This window comes from Coregonus clupeaformis, chromosome 33, assembly GCF_020615455.1.
Source record: "Coregonus clupeaformis isolate EN_2021a chromosome 33, ASM2061545v1, whole genome shotgun sequence".
Classification (NCBI taxonomy): Eukaryota; Metazoa; Chordata; class Actinopteri; order Salmoniformes; family Salmonidae; genus Coregonus; species Coregonus clupeaformis.
Window position 1 is genome coordinate 24,116,307 of NC_059224.1, and position 23,112 is coordinate 24,139,418.

Below are 23,112 nucleotides of genomic sequence, written 5' to 3' on the forward strand. Positions count from 1 at the left end.
GCTATATTTATGATAGTTTGACAGCTTGCAGATGATGAAGTTGTCGACATGTTATTGTTCTCAGAAATCAGTCCTGAGCATGCAGCCAGACTTTCCTGACTCAATAGACTGTTTGCAGTGCACTGACTCGTTTTTGATGCACATTTCTTTACTTGAGAAATACTGTACCAAACAGCTTAGCTAGATGTAAAATTGCATGACTAAGAATTCCTCTGCAAAAACGTCTAAATTAATTACAGATTTCTTCATTTATCTTAGATTAATTGTGACTATTTTAAGGAAGTGACTATTTTGGGGAAGCGGCTATGTTGTTTCTACGATGACTCAGGAGGGACAAACAACAGTACCTGCCAAGGTACAATATGTGAACACAACACACCCACATCAAACCACACACCCCAAGACAACTCTCGTTTTTGGCTTCAGTCATGGTCGCTAACATTTCTTAATGAGCAATCTTCAAAACAAGGCCAAATCAGGAAGTACAGTCGCCCTTTAATTTTCCTGCATTGCGGGAAAGTTAACCTGCAACAGGGTGATCAAATGAAGATCCTATATCTGTACAGTAAACGTTAAAATATATTTTGTTGGTCGTTCAGGTCGTTCCCTGGACAGCCATTCTGTGAATTGTTTCTCTGTGCAATGCTAAACTAATCCCTAGCAGTCTCCTGCCTACTCTAGCATTAGCATTGCCACCTTTGGCTGTGTAAATAATGCAGGCCAGTCATTGGCCGATTAATGCATTATTCAGTGGGGAGTGGATCACACAATATAAGGCATGAGTCCTGCTAAAACTAGCCTAAGCCTAGGCCGGCCACACATACACACAGGCAGGTGGAACACCACCCATCCACACACCGGAGGATGACTGCTTTAGTCTGACTCAGGCTGCAAGGCCGAATGAAAGTAATTAATAATGTCTTTATAGAAACAGAGCTGTGTGGCATGAAGTTGCAAATATTTGGTGATGCAGGAAAAATGGGCTACTGGTGAATAAGCCAAATTGGATGTAAAGGCCTATCTATCTACAGTAGGGCTACATCTATCTGTTTTCTAGTTGTTGCCCATGCATTGTTAGTTGATATACGGCATAGTGTATAGGCTATGCCTGTGAAACCAAGTAAGGGAGCTCTTTAGCTATAACAAAACTAGCAGACACTGCAGCCCGTGAAGACTTGAAGACATGCGCTCCTGCCATATGGATTCGTTATGGGAAGTTTGGGAGGGGTAGTGTGCAAGGGCAAGTGAACAAGGTCATAATGTATTATAACTATAGGCCTCTGTGTGTGTCAGTCTGTCTTGAATTATGACCACCTCTCTCTCCAATCACTATGGGCTACACATGTAGGATGACTAGGAGTCACCATTGGGGTCATCTCCATGGAAACATCAATTCATGGTACCACTCTGCCCACATGCTGGGCAGGAACATATAAATGTAATGCATTGGTTGAAGATTAACCTAACATCTAAAGTGACATTCTAATGAATGTCAAACAAATTGTCCATAGATATCTAATACAAATTATACAGTTTACAGTGACGTGTTCTACACTTGATATTGTGTGTGTGTGTGTGTGTGTGTGTGTGTGTGTGTGTGTGTGTGTGTGTGTGTGTGTGTGTGTGTGTGTGTGTGTGTGTCGTGTGTGCGTGTGTGTGTGCGTTCCGAATAAACAATTGTCTATCCTGATCAAGTTGGAGAGTAGGCCTAAAGCTCAGAATATCAATATATGCGCAAAAGGGTGGGAATGGGAGTGCTCTTACATTCCAGGTGCTTTTTCTTGGGCGCCATCACCTCATGAGTGGTGGCTTTGCAGACGGCTCGAGATACCTCTGATCCCGTCAACTGGTACTGCGCAGCGGCAATACGATCAGTGAGCGTCTGCCCCGACATTTTCTCCCCGTGTAGTCGACCACCTCAATAATTTATTTCACCAATGAAAAAATAAACAATGAAAAGGCGGTCTTCCTACAGGAATACGGCTATCAACGACGTCAGTGCGGTGCGGTCCTCTCCAAATCCCTCACGGATAGGCCGGTGACCTTCTGAATGGGTAACAAATTGTCAAAATTAGCTCAAATAAATAAATAAAGATATTAATTGAAATTAAATCATTAGGTCACGTTTATGTGCGTGTTCTGACATGGTTAGACTTACGCAAGATTACCCTCTTCCCTTGCCTTGTGTCCGGTTATAACGTTCAGTTCAGCACCTTGGATAACGCCACTCTTACGTAACACTACGCTGGCAATATAATATATTTCCTCCTCCCACAGCAATAAAGCAATAGGCCTAATAAAGAATAAATCAGGGGATTGAAAACGTTGCGACCGCGCAGCGCTTCTAGTCCTCAGAATTAATGGATTTGGCCAAATGTCCAACCTTCATCAAAAATCCACAGAATATTCCCTTATCCGTTTTGCAGGAACATCGGATTGATGGTAAAGTGTTTCCCACTCCCCACGACGCACGCAAAAGGGCAAACAAGAGGAGGAAAATGAACGGGTAGAATGTTGAGCTTTCAAAATAACGGTTTTGCAGTAATGACGCACAGTGTCCTTGTCGGCTCGTGGGATAAAATTTTCCTTCCGGACCTTTTTTTCTGATCAGGAATGTCTGATAGGCGCGTTGCCCTTCTCTCTTTCTCGACAGCAGATGCGCCTCTTCCGCCTGTGGCAGTAGCCAACACTGACGGGCGCACCAATCCAAGGACGCGGAATAGGCTATTATATGAAGATGGAGATGTTGGAAATAATTGTGATTTTCACTCACTCGTTTGTTTATTTATTTAGACTGTCTATCTATCTGCCTTTATATCCTCTCTTCCCCCCGTGCAGTCAGTGTTAGGGCAGGATCAGGTGACGCTTTATTAACAAACCGACACACGCCCACCATGCTCACCGTGGTTCGTACTTAAAGGGGAGTCTTCGTGTAGGCCTACAGTGTAGCACTCATATCGCTAATATGACAAAGGGTTAATTTACGAGTGTGCACTGCTGCAAGGGTGCACAATATTAGAAGCCAGGTTCGAACACACTGCGCACAGGGAGTAGCCTATATTTTCCAAATGGCAGGTGCCCTCATGACGCTACTCTCTCTATTAAGCTACTCTCTCATTATTACTGTATCATTGCCTGCGTTTTGCCTGGTCATTGACACTTTGTCGCACGCTATAGCCTATAAGGCCCTAGAATTAGCATAATTATATTGCCTAGACCCCTTATAAATAAAGTAGCATTATCTGCCATTTGTTGCAAAGGCTGTATAGAGCAAGATCATATAATAGGCAAGAACTGCATTTTATTATAAACACATTTATTCTAGGCACGTTATTAAAGGCTCTATGATTAAATAGATACAGTATTTATTGATTTGACATGGGTGGGAAAAAACATTGGATAAACAAACCTTTTAGCCCACTAATTGTTCCAACTAATTGTTATTGGTGGAAAATTGTCGTCTCAAACGGTGGCCACTGAATAAATGCATCAAAACCTAATGTGTAATCTGCCCAGTTTATGTGCTCAGATTATTGATTTCGTTCCATGTAGCAGCGCACGACCGTTGAAGGGTGTGGTCGACTGCGCAGGACGTCGGTGATTAATGACACCGATAGAGGGCGAGGGATTTTTGAAATCGTTGAAAAACAAACAAACTTTACTCGGTGTGGCGGAGGTTCGGCACGGCCATGCTGTGAATGGGTCAGAGATGGTAGGATATAGTGATGGAGAGGAAAGTGAAGCAAGTATGGAACGTAGTGGTACAAATAAAGGAGGGAGTAAGAAAGAGAAAAAGAAAGTGGGAGAGAAAGGGAGTAGGGGAATGAAGGGGAGCGAGAGGTCTACGGAGGTAAAGAGGAGGCAGAAAAGGTTTGAGGAGAGCAACCTAGCTTCCAACGCTAGCGGAAGTTTAGAGGTAGAAAGTGCAGAGGAAGGGCAAGATAAAGAGGAAGGGCAAGATAAGACACGAGAGGAACATGGAGGTGAGGAGGAGCATAAAGTGATTAGGAAGTTTAGGAAGGAAGGGGGAGTTGGGGCGATGAGTCCGATAAGGTTGACTGCTGTGATAAAATAGTTGATTGGGGAAGTTGTTAATGCTAAAGTGTCAAGAGATGGGAGATTGTTGGTGTGCTGTAAGGACATGGCGCAGAGGGAAAAAGCTATCGGAGTGAAGCAAATAGGGAAGTGTAAGGTGGAGTCGAGCAGCTGGACTGATCAAGCAGGGAAGCAGTGGAGTAAAGGGGTGATAACAGGAGTGCCTGTGAGTGTTCGCACTAACGAGGTAAGGGACAATTTGAGAGGAGGCGTTCTAGTGAATGTACACAGATTGCAAGCAACAAGGGGTGGAGATAGGGTAGATAGCACTTCTATTCTGTTACATGTTAAGGACCGGATACTGCCAAATAAGGTAACAATAGGATATATGAGTTATTATGTGAGGATTGTTATGTACCGAAGCCTTTAAGATGTTATAAATGGCAGAGGTTTGGGCATGTGGCAACAGTCTGTAAAGTGAAAAAGAGGTGTGCCAGGTGTGGAGGAAAGCATGAGTATGGGAAGTGTGGAGATGGTGTACAACCAAAGTGCTGCAACTGTGGGGGTGCTCATAGTGTGGCATATAGTGGGTGTGAGGCTATGAAGAAGGCAGTGGAGGTGCAACAAGTGAGAGCGGAGAGAAGGGTGTCATATGCTGAGGCAGCGAGGGTGGTCCAGGAGAGAATGGTGTCATATGCTGAGGCAGTGAGGGTGGTCAAGGAGAGAACATTTACATTTACATTTTAGTCATTTAGCAGACGCTCTTATCCAGAGCGACTTACAGTTTGTGAATACATATCTTTTTTATACTGGCCCCCCGTGGGAATCGAACCCACAACCCTGGCGTTGCAAACGCCATGCTCTATCAACTGAGCTACATCCCTGCCGGCCATTCCCTCCACTACCCTGGACGACTCTGGGCCAATTGCGCGCCGCCCCATGGGTCTCCCGGTCACGGCCGGCTACGACAGAGCCTGGATTCGAACCAGGATCTCTAGTGGCACAGCTAGCACTGCGATGCAGTGCCTTAGACCACTGCGCCACTCAGGAGAAGGGTGTCATATGCTGAGGCAGCGAGGGTGGTCCATGTCCGGGAGATACAGGTTCAAGGGAGAGATGGGTAGGAGCATCTAGACTGGGGATTACGGGGCAGGTGGGCAGCGATATGATGTACATAGAAAAGAGAAAGCTGGTGACGTTCATAGCAGAAGCTATCAATAGCACTGATAAAGTAGAGTCTAAAATGGAGAGGATTAAACTAATAGTGAAAGCTTCTGGGAGACATTTGAGTATGACAGGGTTGACATGGGAAGAGGTTCGAGATGACCTCAATCAGCCGATGGTGGAGTCATGTATTACTGGATCTTAGTTATGGTGGTAGTAGTACAATGGAATGCTCGAAGCCTGTTGGCTAATGGGCAGGAATTCAAGCAGTTCATTGTTGATATGATAGCTAAGCCTGATGTGATTTGTGTGCAGGAAACATGGCTCAAACCGAAAGTGGAGTTTATCATACAGGGATATGTAGTGGTTCGTAGGGACCGAGATATAGGGGGAGGGAGGGGATGTGCCACCTTCATAAAGCAAGGAATTCCCTACAAGATGATAGGTAAAGGTATTGAACAGGAGTATGTGGTGGTGGAGGTGTGGATGAGAGGAGGGGTGCTAGTGGTAGTGAATTACTATAATCCGTGTCAAATATTGGAAATGGAAGTGCTGGAGAGGGTGGAGGGCCAGGAAAGAAGTAAGGTAATGTGGTGTGGGGATTTTAACGCCCACAACACGCTTTGGGTGGGGGGGGAGGGGAAACGGATGGATGGAAATGGCCAAGTGATGGAACATTTTATAGAAAGGAAAGATCTGGTGTGCTTGAATGATGGCCGAGGGACCAGGATTGATGTAGCCACAGGGAAAGAGTCTGCCTTGGACCTCACTCTGGTATCTAGTACGATGGCAGGAATATGTGAGTGGGAGGTATGGGAGGAGTCGGCAGTAGGGAGTGATCATTACCCCATTGTATGTACAGTAGGCCAGAGGGAGGAGGAGGTGTTAGTGGATGGAGTAGGCAGGTGGGTGTTTGGAAGGGCAAAGTGGGATCAGCTTCAGGAGCTGAGTGAGCAGGTGATGGCTCGGGTGGATATGAGAGGGGATGTAGATAGTATGAAAAACTGGGTGAGAACAGCGTTAGTGGGGGCAGCTACTGAGGCTATACCTAAGAGTTCAGGTAGGAGGAGGAGGAAAGCAGTCCCATGGTGGACGGAGGAATGTGAGGCAATGGTGAGGATTAGGAACAGGGCATTTAGAGTACTGAAAAGGACGCATAACTTCCAACATCTGATTCAGTATAAGCAGGCCCAGGCCATGGTGAAGAGAACTATCCGTCAGGCAAAGAGGTCATGTTGGCATCGGTTCTGTCACACCATTGGAAGGGCGATACCTGTGGGAGAAGTGTGGGGGATGATTAAGAGGATGAGTGGGATCAGAAGGGAGTGGGATTATCCAGTGTTGATGAGTGGGGAGGATGTGGCAGTAACGGATGAGGAGAAAGCAGAGATGATGGCCAAAGCATTTGTCCAAGTGCATAGCTCCGCAAATCTGTCTGAGGAGGGGCAGAGGGGGAGAGAGAACACGAGAGAGGAGCATTCTGGAGTGCTGGAAAGGAGGGAGGATGTAAATGATGCGTTGAGTGCACCATTTACCAGGGCAGAGGTGAAAAGAGCAATAGGTAAGGGTGGGTTAACTTCACCTGGGAAAGATGAGGTGTGCTATGTTATGTTGGCCCATTTTAGTGATGAGGCACTGGATTAGGTATTGGTGTTGTACAACAGAGTGTGGGAGGAGGGGAAACTACCAGGCAGTTGGAAGGAGGCAGTAGTGGTACCAATCCGGAAGCCCGGGAAGGATCCAACGAAGCCAACAAGCTATCGGCCAATAGCTTTAACATCACATGTATGTAAGATTATGGAATTTATGATTACGGAGAGGCTAACTTACTTCCTAGAGAGCAGAGGGCTAGTAACGCCATATCAGAGTGGGTTCAGGAAGGGAAGGGGAACTATGGATCCAGTGCTCTGCTTAGAAGCAGAGGTCAGGAAGGCTCAGGTGAACAAGGAAACTGTTGTAGCTGTCTTTTTTGATGTGGAGAAGGCGTATGATATGATATGGAAGGAGGGGTTGTTAATCAAGCTTGATATTATGGGGTTTGGAGGAAGAATGTACAACTGGATAAAGGACTTCCTGTTTGGAAGATCTACCCAGGTGAGGGTGGGGAAGTCTTTATCAGGCAGCTACTTGGTGGATAATGGTACACCGCAGGGGAGCGTGATTAGTCCTCTGTTGTTCTCAATGATGTTTACTCTCAGGTACAGCCGGATATAGGGAGGTCGTTATTTGAAGATGATGGTGCCTTATGGAAGAGGGGGAAGAAATGTGCCATACATAGTCAGGAAGGTACAGGAAGCAACTGATGAGGTAGAGCGGTGGGGATTCAGGTTCTCTGTAGAGAAAACTCAAACAGTGTTCTTTACCAGGAGGAAGGTGGGAGATGAGGTAAGCTTGAGGTTATATGGGAGAAACTTGGAGAGGGTGGGGGCCTTCAGGTTCCTTGGGGTATACTTTGAAACTAGACTGACCTGGGCAGAACACATTGAGAGAGTGGTGGGAAAGTGTAATAAGGTGCTAAATGTGATGCGCTGTCTGACGGGAAGGAGTGGGGGGGCTGGGCGTTCCTCATTGAAGACATATGTATGTTGCATTGATCCGATCTGTAATAGATTATGGAAGTATAGTATATGGTTCGGCAGCCCGGACCTCACTGGAAAGGCTAGATGTCATACAGGGCAAGGACTCCGAATATGTAGTGGGGCATTTCGGACATCCCCAGTGGCTGCATTACAGGTGGAGATGGGGGATATGCCGTTGCAGATTAGGAGACAGCAGCTGGCAATAAATTATTGGGTCAACCTACAAGGACATGGGGTGTCTCATTTGACATTTGACATTTTAGTCATTTAGCAGACGCTCATATCCAGAGCGACTTACAGTTAGTGAGTGCATACATTTTCATACTGCGAAAGGGATTTTACAGGCATTCTGGGAACATGAGCGAAGACCGAACACAAGCTTTGGGTGGGTGGGTAAGGGAGTTTAGTCCAACGGTAGTTATTTCTGTAAATCCACCATGGCTACTCCCGCCTCCAGTAGTTGATCTAGAAGTGTTGGAGAGAATACAGAAAGATAGGGAGGGGGTTGATCCAGCTGATTTCTTTAAGAGACGTCTGGAAACTGTGTATCAGAATTTTGTGGCCATTTACACAGATGGTTCAAAAGATCCAAGGACAGGACGTACTGGGTCAGCATTTGTAGTGCAGGAGTGTGGGGTGGAATTCAGGAAACGTATTACAGATAATCTGGCTGTATATACGGTGGAGCTGAAGGCCGTACTGTTGGCCTTGCAGTGGGTGGAGGAAGTTAAGCCAGATAGAATAGTTATTTGCTCTGACTCATGTGCAGTGTTAATGAGTCTCCAGTCCTTTAGCTCACGTAGAAGACAATACCTGCTTTATGAGGTGCTACAAACCCATGGCAGGATTAAACAGATGGGTATTCAGATAAGATTTACTTGGGTTCCAGCCCATATGGGGGTGGAGGGGAACGAGGCTGTAGATAAACAGGCTAAACAAGCACTTAGTAGTGGGGATGTTGAAGTGTCAATGAGCAAGGCAGAGGCAAAAAGACTGATATATACAGTGATGGTGAAGATATGGCAGGAGCAGTGGAATATAAATAATAAGGGAAGGCATTTATTTCAAGTACAGAGGAAAGTTGGGGAGGACGGCAGGAAGGGACAGAAGAGAGGAGGCTGTTTTTACAAGATTAAGGGTGGGACACAGCCAGTTGAATAAGACATTAAACGTGATAGGAAAGCATCCATCAGGAAAGTGTGATTATTGTCAGGAAATAGAGACTGTGGAGCATGTATTGCTTCAGTGTGGGCAGTATCAGAGGGAAAGAGCGAGGATGAGATTTAGTATGAGGGAGAAGGGGATACAGGAAATTAGTTTAGAGTATATTGAGCAGAACGTCATTAGATATAGTCTCAAATATTTTATATTTTTTAAGAGAAACGGGGTTGGCAGGTAGGATTTAGTTTCTCCCTGTCTCTGGCCCACATTCCAGTACGGTAGGTGGCGGTAATGCACCATAATGTTGGATGCCAACCGCCGATAAACCCCACTGAAGAAGAAGAAGAAGGGCGTGGTCACGTGATGAACCCTGAACTGCAGCCACGTCGCTAGGAGAATCAGGAAGCTTTCCATTCACTCCACTTCCCTGCTAGCGTCTTCTTCAACAACTGCAAGTAAGTGAAATAAAAACAATTGATCAGTTTAGTAAGTATTTCGAAATGAATAGCCTGTAGTCTATTTATCTTGTAACAAGTAAATTACACTGCGCGCATGTTGCATATCAGTCTGTCAGAGGAGCTCAATTATGTTTCTGCATTAGCTAGCGAGCTAGCTAGCTAATGTTAGTTGACATCAATGTTCAGCACAGATACACCTTTGCCCCGTAAAGTATGCCCTAGTAGGGCCTAGATTTATGGTGTATTAACGACGAATGCATGATGAACATGTTTTCTCAGTCACCTCATTAAATTGACAGATCAAATATTGTAATAGTGTTTAGAAAGCTATATGGCAGTCATCGTTATTATTGTAAGGTGTTCAGAATGAATATCAGGTCATGATGATTCTTTGGGGTTCCTAAAATGTTTAGCCCCTTCTTGAAGACTATAAGCTACATGTTATGAAGGAGAGGAGCTGAAGAGAGGAACCCACATCAGACTATCAAGACATCCCCTTTGTTTCCCTGTTATGTGTTTCAGGAATGGCCCAGTTTGAGGAAGTATCCCAGAAGTCTGCTGTTCACCCTAAGCCTGTAGGGTTGGTCCTACAGTATGGTACTGCTGGGTTCCGCACCAACGCTAAGCAGCTAGACCACGTCATGTTCCGAATGGGTTTACTGGCCACACTCCGCTCCAAGAAGACTAAGGCCACCATCGGAGTCATGGTCACTGCGTCACACAACCCTGAGGTGAACAAAACATGAAGTGCATTCACTAGCCTATTAATCATTCACTGTGTCTGTGTTGCTTCAGAGTCTCTCTTTAACTGATAGTCTCTGGTGTCCTATTCTGGTGTGCTCTCAGGGCCACTGTGGATTTTCAGATATTATTAGAGGAAGGTTGTCTAGTATTGATTTGGTTTCAGGTAAACTATTTATTTTCTGACTTACACAACATCCCAATATTCATCTTTATCTCCCTCCCTCCCTCCCTCACTATCCAATATACTACAACGACCCCTTCCTATTCCTCTCATACCCCTTCCTTCCGTCTCGCCACCTCTCCCTTCCCATCCACTATATCACCCCCTCTCCAGGAGGATAACGGGGTGAAGCTGGTGGATCCCATGGGGGAGATGGTGACCCCTGCGTGGGAGGGCTATGCCACCCAGCTGGCCAACGCGGAGCAGGAGGGTCTGCTCACCGCTCTGAAGGATGTTATAGAGAGAGAGGCCATCAGCATGGCCCAAGAGGCCAGCGTGTTTGTGGGCAAAGACACCAGGTACTGGGATGTTATCATTCTCTAGAAACTAAACTATAGCCACGAATATACCAGGTTATCAATATAACAGGGGGCGAGTTCCTTTTGCGTCACCCGGTGCCCTGGGTGGGTGGAGATTTCACTTTAGGACCAATGGAATGGTCTTAAATACGTAAACTCTGCCCACATGGGGCACCGGGTGATGCAAATGAATGCAAACCATTCTGATTGGTCCCAGAAACCAATGGTTTGGGCCAGAACACACGTGGGTAAAGCGGCGTTTAGAAAATTCATCATTGGCTTTGATACTCTGATTGGTTAGAGATGATCCAATCGCTGATTACTTTGCTTTGTACAACATTTTGACTTAACCACAAACGACTTCAACGATGGCAGTTTCAGACTGAACTATGTAGCGAACATAAAGCAGAGGAAGAATTCAGTTTGAGTCGTCAGGCAACTCCGATATCTCCTTAGACGTTTAATCTGAATGGTTGTGTTACTTCAGGCCCAGTAGTGAGAGCCTATCACAGGCAGTGCTGGATGGAGTCCACGCCCTGGGAGGCCACAGTAAAGGTGCGTTAACTCTTAGGTTTCCTTAGCTGTCTATGATGTCATTCTTATTAGACTACACCTTGGTATGTGATTGATTGTTGGTTATTTTTCTTGTTTGGAAATCACTGATTGGTAACTCTCCCTGTCTATCAGACTATGGCTTGGTGACCACACCCCAGCTGCACTACATGGTATGCTGTCAGAACACCCAGGGTCGATATGGTGAAGCCACTGTCAAAGGTTACTACCGGAAACTCTCCCAGGCTTTCATCCAGCTCACTAAGAACGTAAGACTACATCACCTCTCTGTCTGTCTTTAACACTATAATAACATCCATTAATAAGCATGACTAAACTCTTTATAAATACAACATTTGTATTCTAACATTTATAATCACGTAGACACATTTGTAAGCGGTTATAAGCATGTATATTGTTTTACAAATCATGTATACACATTTGCAAGCAGTAAAAATTGCTTGTTCATAAAAAATAATGTTATCCATTCCACCCCTCTCTCCAGGTGCCTAACCGTACAGATGATCAGAAGGCCCTGCTGGTGGACGGGGCTAATGGTATCGGGGCTCTGAAGGTGTGTGAGATGGAGACCTACCTGAAGAATGAGCTGCAGCTGTCCCTCTTCAACGACGGCTCCAGCGGAAAACTCAACCACCTGTGTGGAGCCGACTACGTCAAAGTACAGCAGAGAGCTCCCAAAGGTGCGACTGTAGTCCATTAGACCTGTCCTTGTCTCTTTTTCTTTCCATGTGTACATTTCAATAGACCACAAATAGCATCCTCGCCCAGTTTTCTGTATTTTATTTGCACTGCATCTGTATTGCTGTGAAAAGATGGGGTAAGTCAAGTGAAAGCTAAATGGAGAATATCCACTTGCAAAGGGAAAGAAAAAGAAACAAGGAGAGGAAGCTACTTAATATTATTTACGTTAGTCATTTAGCAGACGCTCTTACCCAGAGCGACTTACAGTAGCGAGTGCATACATTTTCATACTTTTTTTTCATACTGGTCCCCCGTGGGAATCGATCCCACAACCCTGGTGTTGCAAGCACCATACCAACTGACCTACACAGGACTACTATTATTGAGGTAGGACTCACCGCATGGTGTGTCGAAATGCACGGTGGTGTTGTAACAGGAATTTGACTTGTGGGTGTGTCTCAGGCTACAGGTGACTCATAAACAGACCTGCTATATCTCATTATGAAATACAGGACAGTCAGGATTGTTATATTATAGTTTCCATGTTTGACAACCAGAGGGAAGACATCTCAATGAGTTCCATTGTATAAATACTGTAGGCTACAGCCAGACTCCTGAAGTGGATGGCTCTGACCCTTCTCGCTCTGACCCTTCTCGCTCTGACCCTTCTCGCTCTCTCTCTCTAGGTGTGGAGATGACTGCTGGGGAGCGATGCTGTTCCTATGATGGCGATGCTGATCGTATAGTTTATTACTACAGCGGCTCTGCCGGGAGATTCCATCTGCTAGATGGAGACAAGATTGCCACTCTCATCAGCACCTACCTCAAAGAACTGCTCACACAAGTATATGCACACACACAGTCGCTATACTTACCTATGATGCTTTCATCTCTGGTGGGCAAACTGCAGTAAACATAAGTGGTACCGTCGATCTGTCTTTATACTATGAGCACCGTTAGCTAACGAGCAGCAATAGTTCCGGTGCTTGGGTTTGTCATCACTGGTTATTTGGACAAATCACGATTTCGCAGGTGTATAGTATCTTTCGAAATTCGGAAGGGGAGGTGACATTCGGCCCCATAGACTTGCCCATAACTTGCGAAGACAGAGGGTGGAGCTACTTGTTCCAGTTCTGCTCCTCATTCTAGCATCTCTTCATCTCTTAACATGTATGGACTCAGAACTTAATTGAGCAGCTGACCAATTACGCAATACTTTAGTTCTGGGTTAACCAAGATTAATGATGCTTAAACACGCCCCTACATAACACACACAGACTCAGTACCATCCTCATTCAGAAGTGTGCACACACTGACCTGTGTTCCCCCTGTGTGTGTTTGGTTTATGCAGGCTGGTCTTGACCTGCAGATAGCCGTGGTGCAGACGGCGTACGCTAACGGCAGCTCTACACAATACCTGGAAGATACCATGAAGGTGTGGACACACACACACACACCTCAGTCTTTCCAACACACACATGCTATCAGCGCTGACCTCTCCTCCCTCCTCCCAGGTGATAGTGAGGTGTACCAAGACAGGAGTGAAACATCTTCACCATGCAGCCCAGGAGTTTGACATTGGTGTTTACTTTGAGGCTAATGGCCACGGGACAGTGAGTAGGCAACATACACATACACACTCACACTGAAAGCACCCAATCAATGGCTGCCCGTCTGACTATGGTTATGTTGTGTTGCGGTCCTGTCTCAGGTTCTGTTCAGTAAAGCAGCAGAGGAGAAGATCCAGCAGCTAGCCCAGGACTCCAACACCAACGACGAGAGGAAGAGAGCTGCACTCCTACTGCAGAACACGGTCAACCTCATCAACCAGGTATGACCGCACATGGTCAGGTCAACACAGGGTGTTTCTCAATATGCATACTACAGTACCGTGCTCCGTGTACGGAAATTGGAGCATGCATCAGTCAGTCCAAATCAATGCACGGCGGGCACTTCTCGGATGGACAGAAATATGACGCCCATTCACATCTCATATGTTGCCTGCCATTTTTATCTCAATATCAAATCATTTCTGGGTAACAATTAAGTACCTTAATGTCATTGCTTTCGATGAAAATGGTCAAAAAGAAACAAATAGCTTCTTAGCTAAGAGCAAATTCTCAAGCAAGAATTTTGCTAGGACTGTCTGGGAGTGGTCTGAATGGGGAGGGGAAAACTGAAAACTAGCTGTTATAGACGGTTTAGCTGAGAACATCACAAAAACTATGCGCGTGCTTCAATGGGACAGAAGTCTATGTGTTGTTATTATTTATTTATTCAATAAACATTGGAGATTAAATATAGTTTACATGTTGTCAACAATCTAAGCCAACCCTGTCTGTTTTGTCCCATAGTTGTGCACGCATCGGTTTATTGCTAAACAACCAACCCATCTATTGGCAGAGAGGTTAGGAACTCCCATTATTATTGGCTTATTAACTAATTTACCACCTGGTGATGTCACCAGGCAGGCCAAAACTCCATCCCACCAAAACCGTCGTACAGAATGTGGATCTAGCGTTCGTCTGCTGATCGTTAAGCACGCTGTGTCTACCTGCTGTAGACGTCTGACTGCTGACATTTTTCACACGATTCTACATATAAAATTGGTGCACACTCAGTTTGTAAATTACATTCAGAGGTGCTAAGTACTCTCGGCCAGCAAACGCTATTGGTCTGTCTCAGCCCTTACACTAAAAGGGCATTATCATCATCTTCACAATTTCACAGTATTATTCCAACCTCAGTGTGAAAATCATGTTTTTGGGCCTTTTAATAAATACATTTTGTGTTAATTTCAGCATGTTTACCTGCCTACCAATACCCATTGTAGAATGCGTAGATCGCAAGCCCATAGTAAGTCAATAGGGCTAACTGGCTAGCTAATACTGTTAGCCAGAATTGGTAACTAGCTACCAACAGAGAATTGACATCTACCTTGCATAACATTAGTTTTAAGTCATTTTTGCCTATTAAACTATCTGGTAAGCTAGATTATTACTATTCACATATAGCTAGCTGATAGTTATGAAGTAAAACGTTTGCTTTGTGTATATCTTGTTTTGTCTTTATTGTTGCCATTGTCCTGGCTGGAAGAAGGTTCCGACAATGTGGGAGGGGGAGGTGCAGCGTGAGGTAATACTGTAGGTTGAAGTGTGAGTGCTTCTCAAAGGTAGTGTTTTTATGCGATCTCCACACTCTCGTCCTCACAAGAATGTACTCAAGAGAACATCCTCTGAGAATGCACTAGGCGCATGAGAGTGTGGAGCACGGTAGTATGCATATTGAGAAACACCCACAGTCAACCTTTTTAGCAATTCAGGGGACTACACACGGTCATTGCAATGAAGGGTCAAATCCTGTGTGCATTACTTACATTTCTTCTCTCTCTCTCTCTGTAGACAGTAGGAGATGCTATTTCTGACATGCTGCTGATTGAGGCTGTGTTAGCCATCAGAGGGATGACAGTACAACAATGGGATGCCATCTACACAGACCTGCCCAACAGACAGCTCAAAGTCAAGGTGTGTGTTTGTGTGTGCGTGCGTGTGTGCACTCAGGGAGTTGCATCGTATGTTACTATAAATGACTGTATAATAAAGAAATCTAGTACATATGTTTTAACACCGTTTATCCCAGTGCCTCACAGTTGCAGTGTTGTGTGGCCTATAGGTGGCAGACCGGCGGGTGATTGACACTACAGATGCAGAGAGGAGAACAGTGAGTCCAGCAGGTCTGCAGGAGGCCATAGACAGCCTGGTGAAGAAGTACAGACAGGCACGCTCCTTTGTCCGCCCCTCTGGCACGGAGGATGTGGTCCGAGTGTACGCTGAGGCAGACACACAGGTGGGACTGAGATGCTGAGACTACAACCTACTTTTAATAGGACACATGGAGTGATAGTGATCCACTCAATTCACCTTTTCTTGTTCACTCACTATGCCTTTTAACTTTATTTTTCTGTCTCTCACTGTCTGATGGGGATAATGGTGATGTGTTTCTGTGTGTTACAGGAGAGTGCCGATGCCCTGGCACATGAAGTTAGCCTGGCAGTGTACCGCCTCGCAGGAGGAGTAGGAGAGGAGCCCAAACCGTTATAAACACACACACTATGCAATTTTAAGTCTATTGAAAACTCCTGTCATCTCCTGAAGATGACCACACTTCCTGAACCCATGATTGTACGTCCAGTCCATTTTGTAGCCTTTTTAATCGGGTGCCAAAGCATTTAATACTGTATTATTGCTAATTTTCTATGAGTCAGAAAAATGTGATTGATTTCAGTCAATGTGAAGGGAGCATATGCTAAACAAAGTTAAAATTGTAATCCCATTTTTTACCCAACCTTAATCCTCTGTCAATGTATTGGTTTGGTCCTATTCCCATGTAATTCTAAAAGTGTTTACATTACCAGTTATTATTGTAGATCAATTTAGCATTTCCGTTCATATCTGAGTAACTACACTGCTTTGAACAGATCTCAACTGGAAAGACTGTGCTGCTATGTAATTGTTGAACACCAAGAGTAAAGATATGAAAGTGAAACTGACATCAAACTTGTGCTGCATTTCTTTTAGTTCGTATCCTCTCAAAAAACCTCTAGTTACATGGAATAAATGGCATGTGTTACTACATAAACTTAATTGACTTATAACGGAACGGAATAACCCAAATACAGGTATACTCTCTGAAATGACCATATCAAGAGAAAATATTATAATTGGGGGTTGGTGTAGGATGCATTTGTGGGGGCAAGGGTGGAAGGGCTGGGGCTTAGGTCTAAAGGGTATTGGTCTAACATTCTCCTAAGCTGTTGCAGTAGTTAGGAGCCTGGACTCCCAGCTCTAATCCTCGTCTGTGTCGTCAGCAGCTCCGGAGATGGTAATGGTGTGTTCCTGTGTGTCACTCTCATACATGTCTTCTGTCTTAACTGTTCTGAGAGAAAATGATACTGAGTGACACAAATGTATACAAAAATGGCTACCATTAGCATATTTTCAGATGACAAAACAGATTACTGGTATCTCATATTTTATTGATAGATCATAGGTTATGATTGAGGTTATGTCCCAGGCTTGCACGACCTGATGAGAAGAGTCTTCCGCTCAGTCATCTCCACTGACTGTTCCTCGTAGCTCTCCGTCTGGCTCTCTGTTGATTTCACCTCCACCGCCCCATCAGGGGCCTCTTTGTCGCCTCCATTTCCTTTACGTCCATTACTGAGGGCTCCGCCCAGCTCGGCACCATACCTGTTCCCAGAGGCAGCGCTAACAGAGGCAGAGCTAGCATTCATGCTAGCACTGATGGCCATGCCCCCTCTTCCGCCACCCAGAGACATGATCTGTACCATGGTAATGAGACGGGTGTCTTCGCCCTCGATCAGCGCCCGGCCAAATGCACAGCCACAGAGTAGACATGAGAAAACACACGTACACTTACTAACGTATCAAAAGAATAACCATATCAAAAGACTTGTGTTGCTGCCTTTCCTTTTCTTCTCTTTTTCATCTCCTCCACAGATCTGAGAAACCCAGGATAGGTGAAAGCAATATGGATGAGTCCTACTGTGAATTTGCTTTCACCTGTCCACTTCTGTCATTCAAGAAGGAGATGAGACGCGAGAGGAGCAGAAGCCTGTTTAGAATATTGGGGAAGGTGTGATGGTCACCTGTAGGTGGTGATCTCAATCTCCAGGGCCATCTTGACGTTGAGCAGCTCCTGGTACTCCCTCAGCAGCAGAGCTATCTTCTCCTTCATCACCTTCAGCTCCAGCTTCAGCCCCTCAATACGCTCCTGTGGGAAACACACACAAGCTTTTAGGTCATAGGGAGCCAATTCTAAGCTGCTGTTAGAGTCCATTTGAAAGAACTCACTTGTTGCCCACTTCTAAAAGAGTGTTGACCTGCCGTGCTTCTTTCTACAGTAAAGATTTGTTGTGAAAGTAGCAATACTCACCAGAAGTGTCTCTTCTTTTTTCTTGCGTTTCCCCACAGCATCACGAATCTGATTCTCCAGAGACTCATTCCTCGTCTTCATGGACTCCAACTCACCCTCTAGGTTTAGGATCTACACACACACACATAAACACATCCATGTTCTTAATCTGTTGACCGGTGGTGTCAACTCTGCCTAGGTCAGCATCCCGGAGTCGCCTCTTCACTGTTGACGTTGAGACTAGTGTTTTGCGGGTAGTATTTAATGAAGCTGCCAGTTGAGGACCTGTGAGGCGTCTGTTTCTCAAACTAGACACTAATGTATTTGTCCTCTTGCTCAGTTGTGCACCGTGGCTTCCCACTCCTCTTTCTATTCTGGTTAGAGCCAGTTTGCGCTGTTCTGTGAAGGGAGTAGTACACAGCGTTGTACGAGATCTTCAGTTTCTTGGAAATTTCTCGCATGGAATAGCCTTCATTTCTCAGAACAAGAATAGACTGACGAGTTTCAGAAGAAAGTTATTTGTTTCTGGCCATTTTGATACTGTAATCGAACCCACAATTGCTAATGGTCCAGATACTCAACTAGTCTCAAGAAGGCCAGTTTTATTGCTTCTTTAATCAGCACAACAGTTTTCAGCTGTGCTAACATAATTGCAGAATGGTTTTCTAATGATCAATTAGCCTTTTAAAATGATAAACTTGGATTAGCAAACACAACGTGCCATTGGAACACAGGACAGATGGTTGCTGATAATGGGCCTCTGTACGCCTATGTTGATATTCCATTAAAAATCAGCAGTTTCCAGCTACAATAGCCATTTACAACATTAACAATGTATACACTGTATTTCAAATCAATTTTAGGTTATTTTAATGAACAAAAAATGGCTTTTCTTTCGAAAACAAGGACATTTCTAAGTGACCCCAAACTTTTGAATGGTAGTGTACATCTGCTGCATCAGCTCCTCAATTTCCTGAGAGGGGCAAGCCTACTCGTTCCTTCTGTGAATTTGCTTCCTTCCTTTCTGTGTAAACCTCCTAACCCAGCCTCCCATGCAGTTTTCACAGTAAGTCGCTAATTGGTTGCCCATCAGTCTGCCCATCCACAATCTCCCCTTGTAACTCATAACCTGTCATAAAAAGTAATTAGCAGGTCATTACAGCAGTCGTGTAAATGCATGCCTGTGATGACCAGATGTCACACTAAGGGCAATTCCATGGTCAAATCGGAGGGCCTGTTGTCTGGACCTATGGCAGTCTCTATGGGGGTGCCACAGGGTTCAATTCTTGGGCCGACACTTTTCTCCGTGTATATCAATGATGTCGCTCTTGCTGCTGGTGACTCTCAGATCCACCTCTACGCAGACGACACCATTTTGTATACATCTGGCCCTTCATTGGACACTGTGTTAACAAACCTCCAAACGAGCTTCAATGCCATACAACAATCCTTCAGTAGCCTTCAACTGCTCTTAAACACTAGTAAAACTAAATGCATGCTTTTCAATCGAACGCTGCTAGCACCCGCCCACCCGACTAGAATCACCACTCTCGACGGGTCTGACCTAGAGTATGTGGACAACTACAAATATCTAGGTGTCTGGTTAGACTGTAAACTCAACTTCCAGACTCACATAAAGAATCTCCAATCCAAAGTTAAATCTAGAATCGGCTTCCTATTTCGCAACAAAGCCTCCTTCACTCATGCTGCCAAACATGCCCTCGTAAAACTGACTATCCTACCGATCCTTGACTTCGGCGATGTCATTTACAAAATAGCCTCCAACACTCTACTCAGCAAATTGGATGTAGTCTATCACAGTGCCATCCGTTTTGTCTCCAAAGCCCCATACACTACCCACCACTGTGACCTGTACGCTCTTGTTGGCTGGTCCTCACTACATGTTCGTCGTCAAACCCACTGGCTCCAGGCCATCTATAAATCACTGCTATGCAAATCCCCGCCTTATCTTAGCTCATTGGTCACCATAGCAGCACCCACCCGTAGTCTGCGCTCCAGCAGGTATATCTCACTGGTCATTCCCAAAGCCAACACCTCCTTTGGCCGCCATTCCTTCCAGTTCTCTGCTGCCAATGACTGGAACGAATTGCAAAAATCTCTGAAGCTGGAGACTCTTATCTCCCTCAATAACTTTAAGCATCAGTTGTCAGAGCACCTTACCGATCACTGCACCTGTACACAGCCCATCTGAAATTAGCCCACCCAACTACCTCATCCGTATATTGTTATTTATTTTGCTCTTTTGCACCCCAGTATCTCTATTTGCACATCATCTCTTGCACATCTAGCATTCCAGTGTTAATACTATTGTAATTATTCTGCACTATAGCCTATTTATTGCCTTACCTCCATAACTTGCTACATTTGCACACACTGTATATATATTTTCTGTTGTATTTCATATGTTTTTTTTTTTACCCCATATGTAACTCTGTGTTGTTTTTATTGCACTACTTTGCTTTATCTTGGCCAGGTCGCAGTTGTAAATGAGAACCTGTTCTCAACTGGCTTACCTGGTTAAATAAAGGTGAAATAAAAAATAAATAAAAAAAATGGTAACGGAATTACGCTGAGACTGATTTTTCCCTTTAAATATATACAGTGGGGAAAACAAGTATTTAGTCAGCCACCAATTGTGCAAGTTCTCCCACTTAAAAAGATGAGAGAGGCCTGTAATTTTAATCATAGGTACACGTCAACTATGACAGACAAAATGAGAAAAAATAATCCAGGAAATCACATTGTAGGATTTTTTATGAATTTTTTGCAAATTATGGTGGAAAATAAGTATTTGGTCAATAACAAAAGTTTCTCAATACTTTGTTATATACCCTTTGTTGGCAATGACACAGGTCAAACGTTTTCTGTAAGTCTTCACAAGGTTTTCACACACTGTTGCTGGTATTTTGGCCCATTCCTCCATGCAGATCTCCTCTAGAGCAGTGATGTTTTGGGGCTGTCGCTATGACAGACAAATTGAGATTTTCTTTTCCAGAAAATCGCATTGTAGGATTTTTAATGAATTTATTTGCAAATTATGGTGGAAAATAAGTATTTGGTCACCTACAAACAAGCAAGATATCTGGCTCTCACAGACCTGTAACTTCTTCTTTAAGAGGCTCCTCTGTCCTCCACTTGTTACCTGTATTAATGGCACCTGTTTGAACTTGTTATCAGTATAAAAGACACCTGTCCACAACCTCAAACAGTCACACTCCAAACTCCACTATGGCCAAGACCAAAGAGCTGTCAAAGGACACCAGAAACAAAATTGTAGACCTGCACCAGGCTGGGAAGACTGAATCTGCAATAGGTAAGCAGCTTGGTTTGAAGAAATCAACTGTGGGAGCAATTATTAGGAAATGGAAGACATACAAGACCACTGATAATCTCCCTCGATCTGGGGCTCCACGCAAGATCTCACCCCGTGGGGTCAAAATTATCACAAGAACGGTGAGCAAAAATCCCAGAACCACATGGGGGGACCTAGTGAATGACCTGCAGAGAGCTGGGACCAAAGTAACAAAGCCTACCATCAGTAACACACTACGCCGCCAGGGACTCAAATCCTGCAGTGCCAGACGTGTCCCCCTGCTTAAGCCAGTACATGTCCAGGCCCGTCTGAAGTTTGCTAGAGTGCATTTGGATGATCCAGAAGAGGATTGGGAGAATGTCATATGTTCAGATGAAACCAAAATAGAACTTTTTTGGTAAAAACTCAACTCATCGTGTTTGGAGGACAAAGAATGCTGAGTTGCATCCAAAGAACACCATACCTACTGTGAAGCATGGGGGTGGAAACATCATGCTTTGGGGCTGTTTTTTCTGCAAAGGGACCAGGACGACTGATCCGTGTAAAGGAAAGAATGAATGGGGCCATGTATCGTGAGATTTTGAGTGAAAACCTCCTTCCATCAGCAAGGGCATTGAAGATGAAACGTGGCTGGGTCTTTCAGCATGACAATGATCCCAAACACACCGCCCGGGCAACGAAGGAGTGGCTTCGTAAGAAGCATTTCAAGGTCCTGGAGTGGCCTAGCCAGTCTCCAGATCTCAACCCCATAGAAAATCTTTGGAGGGAGTTGAAAGTCTGTGTTGCCCAGCGACAGCCCCAAAACATCACTGCTCTAGAGGAGATCTGCATGGAGGAATGGGCCAAAATACCAGTAACAGTGTGTGAAAACCTTGTGAAGACTTACAGAAAACGTTTGACCTGTGTCATTGCCAACAAAGGGTATATAACAAAGTATTGAGAAACTTTTGATATTGACCAAATACTTATTTTCCACCATAATTTGCAAATAAATTCATTAAAAATCCTACAATGTGATTGTCTGGAGAAAAAAAATCTCATTTTGTCTGTCATAGTTGACGTGTACCTATGATGAAAATTACAGGCCTCTCTCATCTTTTTAAGTGGGAGAACTTGCACAATTGGTGGCTGAATACTTTTTTTCCCCACTGTATTGTTTGGAGGAAAAAGGGGGTGGCTTGCAAGCCGAAGAACACCATCCCAACCGTGAAGCACGGGGGTGGCAGCATCATGCTGTGGGGGTGCTTTGCTGCAGGAGGGACTGGTGCACTTCACAAAATAGATGGCATCATGAGGAAGGAAAATTATGTGGATATATTGAAGCAACATCTCAAGACATCAGTCAGGAAGTTAAAGCTTGGTCGCAAATGGGTCTTCCAAATGGACAACGACCCCAAGCATACTTCCAAAGTTGTGGCAAAATGGCTTAAGGACAACAAAGTCAATGTATTGGAGTGGCCATCACAAAGCCCTGACCTCAATCCTATAGAAAATGTGTGGGCAGAACTGAAAAAGCGTGTGCGAGCAAGGAGGCCTACAAACCTGACTCCGTTACACCAGCTCTGTCAGGAGGAATGGGCCAAAATTCAACCAACCTATTGTGGGAAGCTTGTGAAAGGCTACCTGAAACATTTGACCCAAGATAAATAATTTAAAGGCAATGCTACCAAATACTAATTGAGTGTATGTAAACTTCTGACCCACTGGGAATGTGATGAAAGAAAAGCTGAAATAAATAATTCTCTCTACTATTATTCTGACATTTCACATTATTAAAATAAAGTGGTAATCTTAACTGACCCTTTTACTAGGATTAAATGTCAGGAATTGTGAAAAACTGAGTTTAAATGTATTTGGCTAAGGTGTATGTAAACTTCTGACTTCAACTGTATATATTTCCACACTATAAGCGTTGGAATAATACTGTGAA

The 23,112-nt window shown here is 44.5% G+C and overlaps 2 protein-coding genes across 12 annotated transcripts in view; one reads left to right on the top strand and one right to left on the bottom strand.

The window, feature by feature from the left end:
• LOC121548835 (clathrin coat assembly protein AP180-like) overlaps nt 1–2,884 on the bottom strand; it is a 44,788-nt gene extending 41,904 nt beyond the window's left edge. For 6 of the 11 annotated variants that reach the window (XM_041860440.2, XM_041860434.2, XM_041860439.2 and 3 more), the window contains exons 1-2: nt 2,159–2,883; nt 1,765–2,046 (exon numbers count right to left, since the gene is read on the bottom strand). In XM_041860440.2, coding sequence (XP_041716374.1) covers nt 1,765–1,894 — 130 coding nt within the window. In that variant the 5' untranslated portion in view covers nt 1,895–2,046; nt 2,159–2,883. Of the gene's footprint in view, nt 1–1,764; nt 2,047–2,158 lie in introns of all 11 variants that reach the window. The other 5 variants (XM_041860433.2, XM_041860438.2, XM_041860441.2 and 2 more) reach the window with 5 other exon arrangements.
• A 6,404-nt stretch (nt 2,885–9,288) lies between these two features.
• Nucleotides 9,289–16,463, top strand: pgm3 (phosphoglucomutase 3). The gene is made up of 13 exons (XM_041860444.2): nt 9,289–9,394; nt 9,920–10,128; nt 10,476–10,660; nt 11,148–11,215; nt 11,348–11,481; nt 11,718–11,913; nt 12,601–12,758; nt 13,266–13,349; nt 13,429–13,527; nt 13,626–13,745; nt 15,316–15,438; nt 15,587–15,760; nt 15,928–16,463. The coding sequence occupies exons 2-13, from the start codon at nt 9,922–9,924 to the stop codon at nt 16,012–16,014; spliced, it is 1,635 nt and encodes a 544-aa protein (XP_041716378.1). The 5' UTR covers nt 9,289–9,394; nt 9,920–9,921; the 3' UTR covers nt 16,015–16,463.
• The last annotated feature ends 6,649 nt before the right edge of the window (nt 16,464–23,112 follow it).